Here is a 17,322-nt window from a genome sequence, read left to right as displayed (position 1 = left end):
ACTCTTATATCAATTATTTGTCTCACGGTGTTTCAAATATGTTTTCTCAAGGATGACTTGGGAAAAGGCAGCACAGTAACCTAGAGGACAGGTGAAGTCCTGTTTCATAGCAGAACTGCCAGTACTTCACCAGGTTCTTAATGTATTGCTGGAAATCTAAGGAATTTGAGGAACTCCTGCACAGTGCTTTAGTTTTCAGACTCAGAAAAAATGTTTCTCCACTTAAACCATTCCTCTCTTTCCACAAACATTATCAATAGTGCTCAGGTAGCTCAGTAGAAGTATTTAGTGAAATTACAAGGTCCAGGAACAACCAGGGCATTGACACACAGCTAGCAAATAGGAATCAGGACAAATTCAAGATCTACACCTTTTGAAACAGCAGTTGGTGACTAAGTAGAATAGTCCCTGATATCCTCTATTTCATTTAACAGCAAAAGTCAGTTGGAGTCCTACACACTGACCCTCGATCCTGTTCTCTCTTGCACTCAGTACATATGATGAGCTATTTCAAATTGCATACGATTTAAATTGTACAATCTTTTACAGAAAGAAAATGAAAATTCATCCAAAGCAGTATCCCATAAGAACAGTCCAATCAGTGTTTTTTATAAATCCATGACCTAGTTCAAATTAAAGCCCTAAAACAAAAGCAGTAATTTCCTTCAATGCAGTATTACATTTGTTACTCTCATTTAATACACAATCTCAATAGTACAAATACAGAGTAACCACAAATGCGGCTTGTGGAGTTTCTTCTCTTGCAAACGGAATCAAAGAATCCAACCCTTCCTTTTCCCTACTATTTAGCATATGCTATTCTAGGAAAAACTGAAAAGCTGTCACTTATTTGATGCAACAAAAACATACCACCACACATGGTTTTGGAAAACTTACCTCAATCCATGAGCTGCTTAACATGCTGTGAAAATAATCTGTAAAGAAAGGCATTTCAGTTCAAGATGCAATAAAAAGACAGTTTAAAAAGACAATATAACTTATGTTATATAAATATATATAAAAATACACACACATACCAAGTCTTGCACAAAGTACACACTTATGACACGGGAATTCCTTTCCATCTAAAGATTTCAGGGTGACATCGCAGAGGTATGAACTAGAAGATATTTAATAGCATCAGAACTGTACTCAGAGCAGCTACAAGTTATAAAACCTACAAATAAATGCTTACTTTAACAAGTTAGGATTTATCCTTTGACATAAAATACGCTGAACTCTAATAATATCACAGAACATGAACCCAAAAGTACAGGCACAATACTTTCCAAGGGAGAATTTTTTTGTCAAAGATGAGCTTTAAAAATTCCATATGAGATATTTCCTTCAAAATACAGTCAATTACTGTTTCAAAAATGCTATGACTAAACAAATTAATTATGTCTAATTTTAGTCAATCTTAAAAGGTCTCTGTTGCCTATTTCTTCAATACCACAAGGTACCATAGGCCTTGATGATGCATTTTAAGAATGAATCTGAATTCTGTAAAAAGATTACTTTCATGCAACGTTGCTTTTCCTATATAAATAGGCTATTCAGGACTTCAGGTATAAGTAACTCAATCACATCAATGGAATTATATTAAAAGCAAATTAGAAAACATACTATGCATTTCCTTATTTCCAACCCATGTAGTCTTACAGTCACTGAAAGCAGATTTAAAGAAGTCAAATTGCTTTTGACTGGATTACCCATAGCATTTCTCCTGGCATACGCATTCTACGACACAGTTAATCCACAGAACACATTAAGGTACAGTAAAAAGAAACAAAGATATACCACACATAATCTATCCTCAATTACTCGTTTACAGATCAAGTCTATACATATCTACAGAGAACTTCCAAACCTGACTCACTGTGATGGAGAAAACTGCACACCAGAAGTTAAAATGCAGCTGGATCAACCTTAGCCCACACTTAACAGGTAAAGAGATGACATAAGAGGAAGATGGTGGGGTAGGGGAAACATGATTAAAAAAAAATTTACCATTTCTTCTGATTTAACTTTGGTTTGTTCCCATTCTTCTTGTTGACAACATTAATTTTTCCATTTTCTAATCTTACTCCATCCAGCCTGCAAATTATTAACATTAATAATAAGCAATACAATTAGTATACAGTTCAAACCATTAAGAACAGTTTCACAAAGTAACAGGTCTTCAGTGGGCTCATATTGTGAACATGAAAATGAATCATCATACAAAAACAGAAAGAGCCAGTTGTTACTTGAAAAGTTTTCAAGGAGGATGTAAAATGTAACTGATATTCTTTCCACATCTTAGATATGTATTTATTATCTTAGATGAAACCTATACTGTATAGTTAAGACCAAAGTTCAATACCACAGTGTCAAAAATCTAGACATTAGCAATCTACATTATTGCTACCAGTCAGTAAACTGAGCAAAGACAGCTGTTGGGAAGAGATGCAAGTTTCAGCACAGGCTTTTTTAGCATCCTAATTCCTCAAGGAGGCTTGTGAATGGGATGGTAAAGACACAGGAGTGCTGCTGGCAGATTACAAAGTAATGCACCTTTAAAGGCCAAGTACCTTACCAAGGAAATGTTACTTAGGAACAGTTTTAGCAGCAGCTTCACATCTTGGCTGTGCATGCAAGAAGTACAGTGAAAACTATCCTGAAAAAGCTAATTTGCCTCTTTTGAAAGGACAAATGCAAAAGGAAAAAACCCAAACTGATTAATGCAGTTCTACAGAGACATTTGATCTCAGTTCCATTTGTTTCACTATGTAACATAAAAATTACATCAGTTGAACAAGAGTTTAACTTTACTTTATGCTGTTTTATACTAAACACGTTTGCTGTCTGTGAAAAAACTGCCAGACGACCGACCACTGTGTAGATATTATAAAGTCCAAAACTCAGATCAGCTGTCTCTAACACAACAATTACTGATGGTTTATGACAATCTTTTGGAAAGTCAGATGATTTACATCAGACATAAATCCCACAGAGCTCATGCCTTAGAGGATACTGTCATGGCTTAACTTGTCTGACTAAAGACCACACAATCACTCACTCTGCCCTCACCACCCACCAGTGGGATGGGGGAGAGAACTGGGGAAAAAATAGTAAAATTCGTGGGTTGAGATAGACAGTTTTAATAAGGCAGGAAAAAAAATGGAAAATAGTAATAATGCTAACAGAATGAGCAGATGCAAAACAAGTGATGCCCAAACAGTGATGGAATAACTCACCACCTACCAACCTGAAACTCTTATATGTACTGGAAATAAGCCCAGTCAGTTCCTAAGTAGCATCTCCACATCATCTCCCCCTAGTTTCTATTCTAACATCAGTGTCTTCATTTCCACTATTGTCATAACAGCTGAAGTTAGATCAGCTTACATAAAAAAACTCCATGGAGAGCTCATCAAAATATAAATGCATTTCCTTTCACCTACCTTCCACTTAAATTGCTGAGCCCAAATTTCTTTGCTGCACTTTGCAACATTTTAATGAGGTTAGCTTCATCACCAGCTTTGCCTTTTTTAGATTTGCTCTTCTGTTTTTCATTTATAACTTGCACTTGATTATTTCTATAAATCTCAAATGCAGACTTTCCATTGACATTTTCATCAAAGCTCATTTTGCTGAGATTAGAAATTAAAGTATCTTGATATTCATCTGATTTTTCTTTAAAGGAGATTTTTGGCTTATAACCATGAGTCAAAAGATCACAAGTATCAGTGTATATGAACTGCAGAAGGTATGCAAACAGATCTGGATGGACTTTCTCAATTACATAGAGATCACATCCAACAGCATCTTCATCTTTACGGTAGATGTCTGGAGTGTCTAGCTGGTTGTCACTGGAAACAAAGAGCTTCTTGAAGAATTCGGAGCGTACAGCCAAGATGTATTTATGCACGGGGTACATTCTTGTGCCAATCTGAAAAGTCACATCATGGATGCTGTCCATTTCATCTGTTTCGTCCAAAAGTTTGCCAAAATCCATTCCAAAACTTGATAGTGACACACTTGGAATTTCATAGAGACTAGAACAAAATTAAATCCATAATCAAACAAAATTAAATACATTACAACCCTCATCACATTTTACATACTATGTTTAATGAAGAAGATAATGTTTCCATTTGGTTTCTTTGTTTTTTTTCTTACACTGCTGCACTGCTCAACATTTTTTGTCCCATTTTTTACAAAAATAACTCTAATAATATGGTATTTAGGCAATTTAACTACATAAATAAGACTTGTCTAGCTTCAGTATATCAAATATAGTATTTTGCCTTCATACTGTACCAGTATTATCAGAACTCTCTCATTTTTCCAACATGAAAACACAGAAATGCTTGCTGTATTTCAAACTAAAGCAATATGGAAAAAAGGCTAATGTTTAGTTATTTATCACAAATGTCAGAAACTATTCAGAGAGCATAAGAAACATAGTCCAGTATTCTATTTATTTTACTTTATACAGCTCTTTCCAAACAAACAAAAATTCACTTGTCACTTTTATTTAAAAGCTGATTATTGCTGATTACTGAAGTGGAGAATTTCTACAGTATTTAGAGCTCAGAGTGTGTTAGGAAATACATGGCAAATGCTTGCCTTAAACACTTCAGATAAAACATCAATACTGTCTATTATTATGCAAATACATAAGCTGAGGCCTTCAGCTAACTTCAACATAATTACTATAAAATTATGTGCTATTCTCTAGCAGTATGGATAACTGTATTTACTGTGACTTCTGTATGAGCCAAAAAACTGTTTGGAAAGGAATTATTCAATCTCAATCAAACACAAAAAAAAAGGAAAAATTACAGCGGTTGTTATCTTAAATATACCTGGTTTTAGGATCTGACTGTAATACAGCAAAATTACAGCCACTTGGATCAGTGGCAATACTGACAGCTCGGTGGACAAAAGTCAGCTTCTGAAGTCGAATTCTTTCATACACACTGGTTGTATCATGTTCACAGGACACATCACATGAAGGATGCTGAAGGCTTGATACAAGTTCTGGTAAAAAAAAAAAATGAACACACATCACAGAAAGATCCTGCTAATTAAAATACAACTAATGCAACAAAAAGGAAAGACTGACTCAGTATGTCCATTGATGGAGTAACTGAATAAGGCTAAACAATGCTGAAGATTTCAGCTTGCTTATTTATAGAATATATAGGAGGAGAGCTGACAGTTTCACTTAAAATCTTGTCCTATATGAGACAGGTATGTTCCTTGCAGAAAAACAAACCATCAGGACCTACTTTCAGCAATACGAGCCAAGTTAATAAGGTGGATGTTGCTTTGGACCCTGAATTGTGCCCAGATAAGGGACTGGGAAACAGGTATCACAGACTTAGCAGTGCAAGCAAGTACATGCTCTTTCTTTTGCTCAATACCACTTCTCCTAGGATTCATCATCTAATATGTGACAAGATCATTACACTAGACCATTGTGTTACTATTATTCTTCAGAAGTATTTTTCTTCCCAGAAATCTCCACCTAAAGGGTAACTGAAGGCTGCAGAGTAGTATTACTAAGGAAAGAGTACAGTAGCAGTCAATGTCAAAAACTGTCAGTCACAGAGGAAAGAACAAACTTACTACATAATACTGTTAGAGGCTCTAAAGATTCAATTAAACTTTTTTACTGATTTAAAAGTACTTAAAAATCACAAAAAAAAAATGACAGCTAACCTTTCTTTTCTGAGCTTTTTTTCCCTTCTTCCAGCCACTTCCCTGTAAAGGCTTCACCATCATGTGTGACAAACATTATTTCATTCCCATTCAATGCAACATCAGACATGAAGACTTGCCGGCCATACACCCAACGACACTGCTTCATGGAGTTGTTCGATGACTTCCAACAAAACACCTACAATATCAAATTTTTAAAGAAAGGGAAAATTTTCATATCATTTAAAAGCAGTTATATATTACACGATACTTTTGTAACACAAGAACATGCCAACTCAAAATTGCACATAAAAGGAGAAAGACATTCTTCACAATTTTAGGATAAAGTGTTATAAGCATCTATTAGAGAGAATGCACAAGTAAAACAGGGAAAATCTGTCATGATATCAAGATCCCTTTGCTCATGAAGGCTATTTGAAAAGCTTCTCTGAATACTCAAATATCTTCACAGCAGTCATCTATGAAACAGGTTTTACTGACATCTTGAGAAGAGAGTAAAAGGTGTCAAGCCAGGAAACAAGTTTTATCTAGTTCTTAATTTACAGATTTGTCCAACTGATTTGTTTATAAGTCAGACAAAATTCAAAGATAGCACACTGGAAATTTAAACCATTTCCTGTTAATTGTTTGACAAGAATCTCAAATTTCCCTGTACCAGTCAAGGTTTGGAATGGAGATCATGACCAAACACAAACTTCAAAACCCTCATGAATATGAAGCACTGCATGCACAGCAAGACCCCAACAAAGTACACTGTACATGTCTGAAAGATAGCCCCAAGCAAGGTAAAGCCCAAATGTGGCATTAGCAGTGCTAAAGTCAGGCCTTCATTCTCTCCCACTGAAGGACGTGCACAGGTCTGTTAGCATCTACATAAGGAGGGGACAGAAGAACTTGAATAACCTATTTCCTTTCCCCTGCCTTGAGCCTTACGAATCACAGAATGTTTAAAATTGAAAGAGATCTCTGGAGGTTGTCTAGTCCAATCCTCTGCTCAAGCAGGATCAGCCAGAGTCAATTGCCCAGGAACATGTCCAGATAGCTTTTGATTTTTTCCAAGGATAGTGATTTCACAACTTTAATTGATAACCTGTGACAGTGCTGGACCACCCTCAATGCTTTCTGATATTCAGGTAGAGCTTCCTCTCCTTCAGTTTGTGCCCACTGCCTCTGGTACTGGCTCTGAGCAGCACTGAAAATAGCCTGGCTCTATCTTCTTTACGTCTTCTCTTCAAGTATATATATACAAGATTCACCTTGTGACTTTCATTTTCTAGGCTAAACAGTACTCTCTTAAAGAAAGTGCAATCAAGCCAGACCAGGAAGTATTGATTCATGAAATACAAGTGTTAAGATCCCATCCCTCTCCTTGCTCAATTTATAATGCCTGAAAGCACTAAAGATCCCAGTACTTGTTCAGTATTCAACAGGCAAAGAGATGAAATGTACATGGACACAGGTCCTCTAATGCAGGAAGATCAAATAGTTTCTTACTGCTAAAGCAGTGTCCCAAAGGTGTTGAAGAGGCACTGCCAATACTACAAATGCTAGAGGCTACACCTCACATGATCAAATACTGAATTGGAAGTTTATAATCTCTGAGACAACTAATGACCTAATGAAAAGATAATATCATCTCAAAATATAATTCAGCCAAATGCGAGGAAAGAAAAGGAAATAACCACATTGCTCCTTATTTTGATATACAAGCTCTGTTTTTAACATTCTTTAAGAAGGCATTTCAGTAGGAAAAGATTCTTTGCAAACACCACCAGATGGCAGCGAAGGTTGAGATCTCAGCAGATCGAGAAAAAGGATTTTGTAGGGTCCTGTAAAAAACCAGTACTTTAAAAAGAATAAGAGAAAAAAACTAAAAATTCACCATGGCATTCCAATTCTAAGACAACATAGCATCTCCACTTAAATATTAAATAATTCACACGCCGTGTTTAGGTGCAACATTTTGACAATAAAAGGGACATTTCATCTACAAAACAGCTGTGTTTCAGCAAAGGCTCTAAAACTTCTGAAAGGTGTAAAGGTGCCTGGGGTAAGTGGGATGAAGAGATGGGAATCAAAAAAAACACCAACAAAAAGAACCTAAACCATATACAGTATATAACGACTAATGTGTATGTAAAAACGAAGTTCACACCTTCATTGAAAAGTCATTAGAAGTCTATAGATTTAAAAATAAACTACTGTACATTACTTCCGTAATCTTCCCATGGCCCTAATATAAAAAAAAAAATCACCAGCAACTCTACAGAAACAAACTGACTGAGGAAAAAATAAAAAGAGCTTTTTCAAATATATTAATGGCAATAGGCAGCATAAGAGCAACATCAGCCCATTACAGGGTGAGGAGGGTCACCTCACAAACAGAGGCACAGAAAAGGCACAAGGGTTTAACACATTCTTTGCCTCTCTCTTCAACAAGGGGGTCTCAGTGCCCTGAGCTAGAGGACCATGACTGTGAGAATGATCAACTCCCAGTCAACCCTGAATCTGCATGGGATCGGATGCTCCTGCTGCATCCCTACAAAGCTATGGGGCCTGCTGGGATTCATCCAAGAATCCTTAAAGCACTAGCTGATGTCATCCCAAAGCCTTTCTTGATTTTTGAGCAGTCTTGGAAATCAAGAGAGGTTCCAGCTACTGAAGAACGTTGTCCCAGTTTTCAAGAAGGGTAAGAAGAGAACCCCACAATCTAAAGTCTGTCAGTCTCACTTCAGTGCGTGGTAAAGTTGTGGAGAAGATTATTCTGTGAGGTGTTGAAAAACACCTGAAAGACGATGTGGTCACTGGTTACAGCCAGCATGGCTGCATGAGGGGAAAGTCCTTCTTATCAAATCTGACTTCCTTTGACAAGGTAACCCATGTAGCTGACACCAAGGGAAGCCAGTTTACACAATCTTTTTGGATTTCAGCAGAGCTTTTGATACTGTTTATCACAGGATCCTTCTGAACAAAATGTCCAGCACACAGCTGGATAAACACATCAAGGGATGGGTGAGCAACTAGCACCAACCGTGACAGAGTTCAAGAAGCATTTGGACAATGCTCTGCACCTAGTGTGCTGTGGGATGTGGACTTGGGGATGGTCCTTTTTAAGGCCAGGATCTGGACTTGGTGATCCTCGTGGGTCGCTTCCAACTCAGCACATTATATGATTCTGTGAAATTGGTTTTTTTCTATGCATTATTTTGTCCTGTTTATGTTTGTTTATGTTTACAGTTTGATTAATCACTATGCAGCCTGCTATATAATTATGGTAACTTACTCTTCCAGCTTCATCCAGTGCCAGAATGCAAGTCTTTTGACCTCCATTTTCTTTAAGATGCTGAGTATCTACTTTATATTCCAAATATCCCCCACTGACAAGAACTTTTTTAAGGTTCAGCTGTCTGAAAGAACACAAAAGGTTAAATTAGTGTTTTCCTGTTGTGTACTTAATGTTGGTTCTATGACAGTTAGCTTTTTCATTCAGACAAGCAGTAAAAAAATAAAGTTGAGGCAGTGACACCAAAAAATTACTTATGTTTAGTTTCATCCTACTGGTACTATTAACATAAATGCTAATATTACAGCAGACTACAACTTTTGCTTGTTTTTATGCATATCACATTGTATATCTAGAAGTCCTTCATAAAATTCCATGAGTGAAAATCAGTAGATGATGTAGCTTTTATTTCATCATTACAAAAAATTATTCAGTATTAAAACATCAATCCTATCCCAGCAAGTAATTTCTCAGGGGTTCACTAGATCTTGGTTTCTCAGTTGATTAGTATAAGAGCACAGGACATGGTGTTGGGGGTTGAATTGTTCCCTTTTCTTTCTGTGGAATTTTTCCCATTGTTATGCCAAGTATTTGTGGCTACACCTCAGTAGCAATAGTTTTCTCTCGCAGGAGGATGGGGGATAGGGGGACACCGGAAAATGAAAGGTGGGACAGGGGTCTGGGGCGGGCTCTCTGGGTCTCTTGCTTGGCTCGTGGAGTGGTAGGAGGATGGCCCGTGCTCAAATCTAGCATCTCCCCTGCCATCCCAGCACCGAGATCCATGTTCCCTGCCGTTGGATATCGCTCTGCTGCTCTCCCACCTCACCCTTACTGCCTCCGGACACTCTGCCAAGCACCACGACCGACACCGTGAGGGGGGAGTGGCTCCTCCATCCCTCTCAGCCCTGGGCCCTGCTGCCATCACCCAGCGCCTTCAGCTGAGCGAGCCCTGCCCTGCCCACAGCACCGGGAACTGAGCGTAGGGAGAGGGCCTTGGCCAAAGGGACTGGAACTGAGCTACACTGTTCTGTTCTGTTGTCAATTTTTCTAGCTGTTGTTGTTTCTGCTGTTTGCCTTGTTAGATATACTAGTAAAGAATTGTTATTCCTATCCCCATATCTTCTGCCTGACATCCTCTAATTCGAAACTATAATAATTAGAAGGGAGGGGGTTGCACTCTGCATCTCAGGAAAGGGGTTCTCGCCTTTCCTTAGAAAATACCTGTCTTTCAAACCGAGACACATGGCATTAAGTTTCTACAAGTGTCAACACCTTCACTTGCAATCATGTAGAAATGAAGTATAAGGCAATCATTAAGCTATAATATGTCAATAAGTACTGTTAGAATTCAAAGCAAAGCTGAAAAATTAAGGGGGAGTTATCTGGGAAAAATCAAATCTAAAAAAATCAATTCTAATCTGTCACTGCAAACTAAGTAAAAGAGAACAGGAGTAAATATTTTCCTAAATTCATGAGACAAGAATCCAGCTTCTCCAACAGGTTTTACATCCTGGTTTTCTCGTATGGACCAGATGATTTTACAATGTCCTTCTTGCAATCAAAATTACTCTATAACATACTGTATCTACACATTAATTAGAAAATTCAGACCCCAGATTACTGATTCAAAATCATACCATAAATAAACAGAATAGCAGATCTTCAATGTCTCTACCAAGATGCAATTAGACAAATTGAGTGTATCAGAGGAAGAAAAAATACCAGCTTCAATGTTTTTAAACTTATGGCACAAAATATTTCCTCCTAATGTGTTTTTTTTAATATCTTTGGTAAACAGCAAGTGGCACCTTAGCCTCTTGTAAAAAAGAAACCAAAAAGCAAATAAAACACACAAAAATGATAGCCCTAGTTCATATGAAAGAACTACGAATTAATAAAGCACAGGGCACCACTGTATTTTCTGTACTTTATGAACAAAAATCTTTAAAATAGCTTGCAAGTATACAACTACAGTGAAATCTTCCCCTATTGTTCATAACAAATTAGAAAGTAGCACATACTTTGAAGCTATCTTTTTGCACTGATAGTCTGCAAGTAAGTAAATATCTCCTCTTTCAGAAACACATACTGTAGCACCATCACTTGCAGAGACCAGGGACACAGAGATGTCTTTATGGTGTAGAGCAGAGACTTGGCGAGGTACAGTTACACATTTTTCTCCATTAGGATCCAGCAGATAGCCTAGAAAATACAACACACCCCAAAAAATTATTTGCCATTCCACACTTTGTGCAGTTAAAGAATACTTTGTGATGCTACTTTGAAGAACCTTTAAATTCCAAAAGATTTTTTAGGTAGCAGGCCAATCTTTCTTCAAAATATTTAGACAAATGAGACCCACCACATCTACTTGTTAGTTCACTACAAACACCCAAAAACCAAGACCTGATACATAAAAATGAAGTAAGGCATATTCGACAGGGAAGCTATTTAATGTGGTGGTACTGTGCTTTGATTCCAAAGAAAGAATATTTATTTCATCATATGAAAATCAAGGCAGTAGAAATACCATAACGCTGGTATAAACTACAGGTTATTTCAGACACTAGAAGACAAAAAAAGTAAGCTTTTCAAAAAAATTACTGTAACTGCAGGTAAGCATGAAGGCAGCAGTTACATGAAGCAGAAACGGTTGGAGCTGTTAATGCAAGATCTCTGATAACATTAAAAAAATAAAAACAGGCAATTTCTGCTCTGTTGCAACGAGAAACCTGACATCAGGAATCTCACACATGGTATAATCCTGTTTAGTGTGCAGAGCACTTATGCCTGCACCGCAGAGCAGAGCAGGGTACAGACACTGAGAAACAAACAGCTGAGCTCCCTCTAGAGCTGGAAGCAACCCTGCCATCGACAATGCAGGGCTATGCTCAAACATCTTACCACCACAGGTCTGCCATAGTGTCCAGCTGACACAGCTAAGATCACTTAAGATTCAATTACTGTCTCTCTATGGTACTGCACTGCGCCACATGCTAGCCAGAATAATCCCAACAACACATGCAACCACAAAAAAAAGCTTGTATGATGGCTGCATATAAAAAAATGGCAAGAAAAACCAAGAAGATATTTATTAGTAAGGTATTTCTCTGAAAAAGACAAGTTTTTTCACATACCTTTGACACCTTAACATAGAAACACAAAAAGAGGTGGAACCTGAGGCCAGAGCTGATGCAGATTAACTCTAAGTACCAGAGATAGCTAACAATTTTGTTTGCACATAGACCCAAAACTGCAAAAATGCAAATCCAAACCACTACAGCAATACCTGTTTATTAAAAAAGATAAAAGCAATTAAAATGCCCCATTCATACAACAAATCAAGTTCACTATTTGGTAATATATTTTTAAAAGGTTCTTTCTTGACTTCAGAATAAGATAGAGTTAACTGAATATTCTGGTAATGGTATTGCTGAAAAAAATCTAGATATAGGCAAGTATTTCACTTTAAAAAGTTAGTATGGAAAAAGTTATCAGTAGCATGTTTACAGTGCTTGATGAAAGAAGGGCATAGACAAGAGAGCTGAAGGCTAGCTTATTTACTATTTATTAAATGTAGTGCCAGTCAGATTGCTGGAAGGAGACAAGCATGCCTTGGAATAATTTCCAGCACAAACAGTGACATTCTGTTTCCTCAAAGTCTCCAGCAGCAGGACCACAAAAGATGCTTGGAAGGTAAAAGTTATAAAGAGTTCAAATGAGAGCTAAATCTGACTAGTTCCTATCATCTCAAAATGTAAAAGTAACTGGTAGAATGAAAAATATTCTTCAAAAGAAGTGTGAAGGGATGATGTCATCATTGGTTAAAAAAAAAAAAAAAAAAAGAGAGAAAAGAGCTTCACCCAGGCTTCTGTTCTAAGAAGCAGATGACAGTTAAGCATGAACAACATCTTTCAATGGCTGGGTTTTACTTTCAGAATGCTTCTACCTTACCTAGTTGGCCGCCATTCAGCCCCATGGTATACACTGCTTCCTTAGTCCATAGCACAGTATGGAATCTGCCTGCAGCCACTCCAATCACCATTCTACCTTTCAGGTTTTTTGCCTGAACCTAAGCACAAATCCAAAGTACATCTTAATATTAAGAAGCAACAGGTGAATTTCACATGTACAAACTTCTGATGACATTTAACTCCTTAAGAATGAAGCACTAATATCAATCCACATACAGTCTAATAAATCAGGCTATTTCAGAAGCTTGTCAAGTGGGACACTATTGCACTAATGACAAAAAGAACTAAACTTTTTTGTATTATCTAATCAGAACTGAGATCAAGTCTCCTTAAGGTGTCTTCATGCATAAGATGTTGAACAAGACTGAACAGGACATGTATAGCACAGCCACAGAAGATTCAGGTGCTGCAAAATGTCAGCTAGAAGTTTAAACTTCCAAGTCCTAATGGCCTAAAGACACTGCAGAAAACTACATTACTAATTCCATACGTCACATTTAACTTGACTTTTCCAGATTAAGATGATAAAATCACAGCAAATACCGTGGCTATAGAGCTGTCATTACACTACAGAAGAACACATGGTACCCCATAACACTACCCTGTTGCATTTTGGCCAATCATTCTTTTTTACTTTCACAACACTGATATTGCCATGTTGTTCTACTTCAGATGAAGCTAAAGCTTATTTTCTTATTATAAAAATTAAATTTAGAGATTAGGCATAGAAATAAAGTTAAGTTCTTGATGCCCATACCCCCTGTTCCCCGTCACAACTCTTCCCAAAGCACTGACTCCAATGCTTCCAGCAAAGGACATAACGATCAAACCCTGAGAGCCATCATCCAATGATTCAAAAGGAGTTAAGAGCATGACTCTCAAGTGATACATACCTATTAATACTTCAGCTACAGAACAATTTGGGGAAGAGGGAAAAAAAGGATGTTGGCAGTTGTACCCTGTATCATACTTCACACTACAAATTTTGGTATTGTTGAGGTTACAAACTAAGACATTTATCAGAACACAGTTAAGATCTGAGATGTCTGATAATATAGAATCAAGATTTATGTGAACTCACATTAAACTTTGCTGTTCTGAAAAAGTTTAGGAGTTATTTTTATAATCTTCACATTTTATTTTTTTGTTAAGAAAAACAAAAACACCACCACCAAACAATCAAGCTTTGACTGATGTTATTTTTACCTGTCTAGGAACACTGCAATTAGAAGGAGGAGGAAGAATACCCAATTGATGGAAAGTATTTAAACCAAATGTGTAAACATATCCATCTTCTGTTAGAACAACAGTATGATCCTTAGCTGCAGCTATCTGGGAGCATTGATGACCAGTTAAGCCTTCCACAAGTCTTGGAACCTGGATGAGGGGAAAAAAAAAAAAAAGTTGATATAAAAGCATATTGGTTTGTTACTAACCAGTGGCCACCTATGAAACTAAAGTTACACCAACAGAAAGTCATGACCAAATATAGAAATAAAGATAAAATGCATTTGAACACACAACACATTCATTAACATAACAACCACATCCAGTGCAGTAAGATTAATTACTTTCATTTAAAATGCTATCAGGGAAATGTACTTTGCTATCATGGGAGATGAATTTAAAATCAGCTGTTCTGAAATTCGATTGGAAACTATGTCTTCAGGACAGCTGAAAAAATATTAACTATCATGTGGTATTTTAAATACCACAAACACTAAAGCTATATTCCTCCAACACAGAATAATCCTAATGAAATTTCACAGAATAAGGAAGCAGTTCTGTATCTTTGAGTCTTCATGCACTAATATGACTTCTCCTTTATTCAACTATGTAACATTATAATTTTGGGAAGCAATTTGAAAAAAAATACTAATTTATCAGAATTACTTTCTTAAGGAAAAAAAAAGGTACATTTGAGCTCCACTCTCCACTATAGCATTTAGCAACAGAATACCAAGTTGTATCAGATACTTGATATTAGAAATTTTTTTTAAATTACTGTGCTGCAAGATAAATGCACACTACAAGGTAGGATAAGATGCTTAAGTCTAAGAATTGTATTGTCATCATATCTTAGTCTTCTCAAATTTTAGTTTTGTGCATTGCAACAATGTACTATTCAAATGAAAACGACTAGTGACTTTTCACTTAAGTTGCATAAGTCTAGTAAAAAGTAAAAAACCCTACCATCCCTCTTCCTGCCACTACAGCTTCACAGTACTGTACTGCTGTTTCTCTGCCAAAAAGCCCAGCCAAAAAATATTCGCTTCCACTTATCTAGCATCAGTTGGCCTTTAAATTAACTCAGCCATAACACAAGTTTGACCACAGCACCTAACTATCTGAAGCCAAAGTGAAGTTAAATAATTAAATGCACATTCCTCTACTCTCTGCCACCTCACTATTAGCACTGGAGAAGTTTTCCTGTTACTTTGTGGGAAGTAAGGGGTTTGGTTTAAAATGAACAGCAAATTCATTTTGAAAGTATACTGATAAAAACTCTAATTTCTTTCTTAGACTTGCTGTTAGAAATAAAACAAACATAATACTAGACTACAAGAAATAACACAAGATAGCATACCAAGCATGTTTGTTCATCACCATGACCCAAGCGCCCTCCTTGTCCATGTCCACATGTATACACTTGGCCTTTGTGGGACAGGAACACAGAGTGGAATTTGCAGAGTACCACCTGGAAAAAGAGCAAAAAATGGATGGGGAAGAGGCAACATAGGACAAATTAATTTTCTTGGATAATCTGAAAACACCTGCCGTAAGTACTTTGTCAAGAAGTTCTGCTTTATAAAGATATGTTCATGAAAATACAAGGAAGATACTGGTATTAAATCATAGGACACATAAAATATTTTATTTAAACATATTACATACTGCCTTAACCTACTTGAAGAGATGAGAACAGCTTTCAGTTTATTAAAATAATATCAATCACAGCCCCACAGGCTAGCAGAAACTCAAAAGACTGAGTTCTAAGGTCCACGATGCTGCCTCAGAAATGCCAAAGAAAACATGTTAAGACTGCAGCACAGATTGTCTGCCCTGAATGTTTGCTCAAGTTTTCATATATTCTCAAACTGAAGTCCCAGTAAGTTATTAGAGACAAAGATACTGCTACATGAAATGTGCTTAACAGCACATGCTGCTTTTAATACAAGATGAATTTTAATTCAACATGTACCAAGCATATTTATTATTCCATTTCAGTTCAGTACTGGCGTAGCACAGGAAGTCAGCAGCTCAAAACAGTTACAGAAGTATTAAGCTTTTGAGTGTATTTAATGATATACAAACCATCTATCCAAAGTAAAGTGTATAAAACCCCATTCCCTCCACTAAAACAGAGAACCACAATTTTAGTAAAGGTGCTTGGGGTTTGCAGGGAGGTACAGAGGTAGGCAGAGAAGGGAAGGCACTAAGAACTGTTTTTTCCATGGAAATCTTCAACACTTCATATCTCCTTGGTTACTTTTTCCCCCTTACACACCTCTCACCAAGAGACGTGCCTATGTAATATATTAAGAATACCTGTTTAATATACACGCCATTCCGAGGAAAAAGGTCCACCAATTCAGGATGATGTCTACCCTGCTGACCACCATGACCCAAAGTAAAATTTATATTGCTTCCCCAGGTGTAGACTTCCGTGGGATCTGTAATGAAAAAGATTCTCTCTGAAGCTTGTAAATTTACCATTGTTGCACACATTGACTTCAACAAACAATTGCTATTTCTATCTAAAAATTGAAGAGGAATTTTTTTTAACCTAAAACTGAATTTTCAAAACATTTAATATTATCAGAAGTAAGGTACCATGACAAAATATTCCAGTAATATTGTACAAATGATCAACATTAGCATCAGGCATCTCACAATTTATGAGGTTCCAATTAAAACCAGAAAATATTGTATACACTGGTACATGTATTAATACATTGTTGAAACAGATCTCACTGCAAAATACAAATTAGAGTATTTAATTTCTTACCGGTTTTCTTGAACACCACATGGACAGGCCTATCTTTCATCACAAGATCCAGGGCTGACAAGCCTTCTTTATCCTGAACATACAGACTAACGCCATGCTGAAAGAGGAGAGGAGAAGAACTGAAGTTAATTTTAACTGCACAGCTTGAAGTAAATCAGGTAAACCTTTAAGGAGCAAAACACATCTTTAATAGAAGGTTAATATTGATAAAAGAAACTATTCAGATTCAAGCAAACTGTAAGAAAATCTAAAAAAATCCAAAAACATTGCAAATCTGTTCTGCCATGTATGCATCTGTTGCTATATTAACATGGATTTTATTGTCTCAACACTGTCTGTGTAAT

At 36.7% G+C, this 17,322-nt stretch overlaps 1 protein-coding gene across 2 annotated transcripts in view; it reads right to left on the bottom strand.

The window, feature by feature from the left end:
• IBTK (inhibitor of Bruton tyrosine kinase) overlaps positions 1-17,322 on the bottom strand; it is a 54,011-nt gene that overhangs the window by 25,403 nt on the left and 11,286 nt on the right. For both annotated transcript variants that reach the window (XM_014877810.2, XM_014877811.2), the window contains exons 3-15: positions 16,979-17,075; positions 16,519-16,643; positions 15,557-15,667; positions 14,176-14,346; positions 12,950-13,067; positions 11,017-11,197; positions 8,996-9,119; positions 5,713-5,890; positions 4,854-5,028; positions 3,447-4,040; positions 2,011-2,097; positions 1,038-1,120; positions 898-935 (exon numbers count right to left, since the gene is read on the bottom strand). In XM_014877810.2, coding sequence (XP_014733296.2) covers positions 898-935; positions 1,038-1,120; positions 2,011-2,097; positions 3,447-4,040; positions 4,854-5,028; positions 5,713-5,890; positions 8,996-9,119; positions 11,017-11,197; positions 12,950-13,067; positions 14,176-14,346; positions 15,557-15,667; positions 16,519-16,643; positions 16,979-17,075 — 2,082 coding nt within the window. The remainder of the gene's footprint in view (positions 1-897; positions 936-1,037; positions 1,121-2,010; positions 2,098-3,446; positions 4,041-4,853; positions 5,029-5,712; positions 5,891-8,995; positions 9,120-11,016; positions 11,198-12,949; positions 13,068-14,175; positions 14,347-15,556; positions 15,668-16,518; positions 16,644-16,978; positions 17,076-17,322) is intronic.

The sequence above is a fragment of the Sturnus vulgaris genome, chromosome 3 (assembly GCF_052056855.1).
Source record: "Sturnus vulgaris isolate bStuVul1 chromosome 3, bStuVul1.hap1, whole genome shotgun sequence".
NCBI classification, from domain to species: Eukaryota; Metazoa; Chordata; class Aves; order Passeriformes; family Sturnidae; genus Sturnus; species Sturnus vulgaris.
This window is presented reverse-complemented; position numbering and strand designations above follow the sequence as displayed.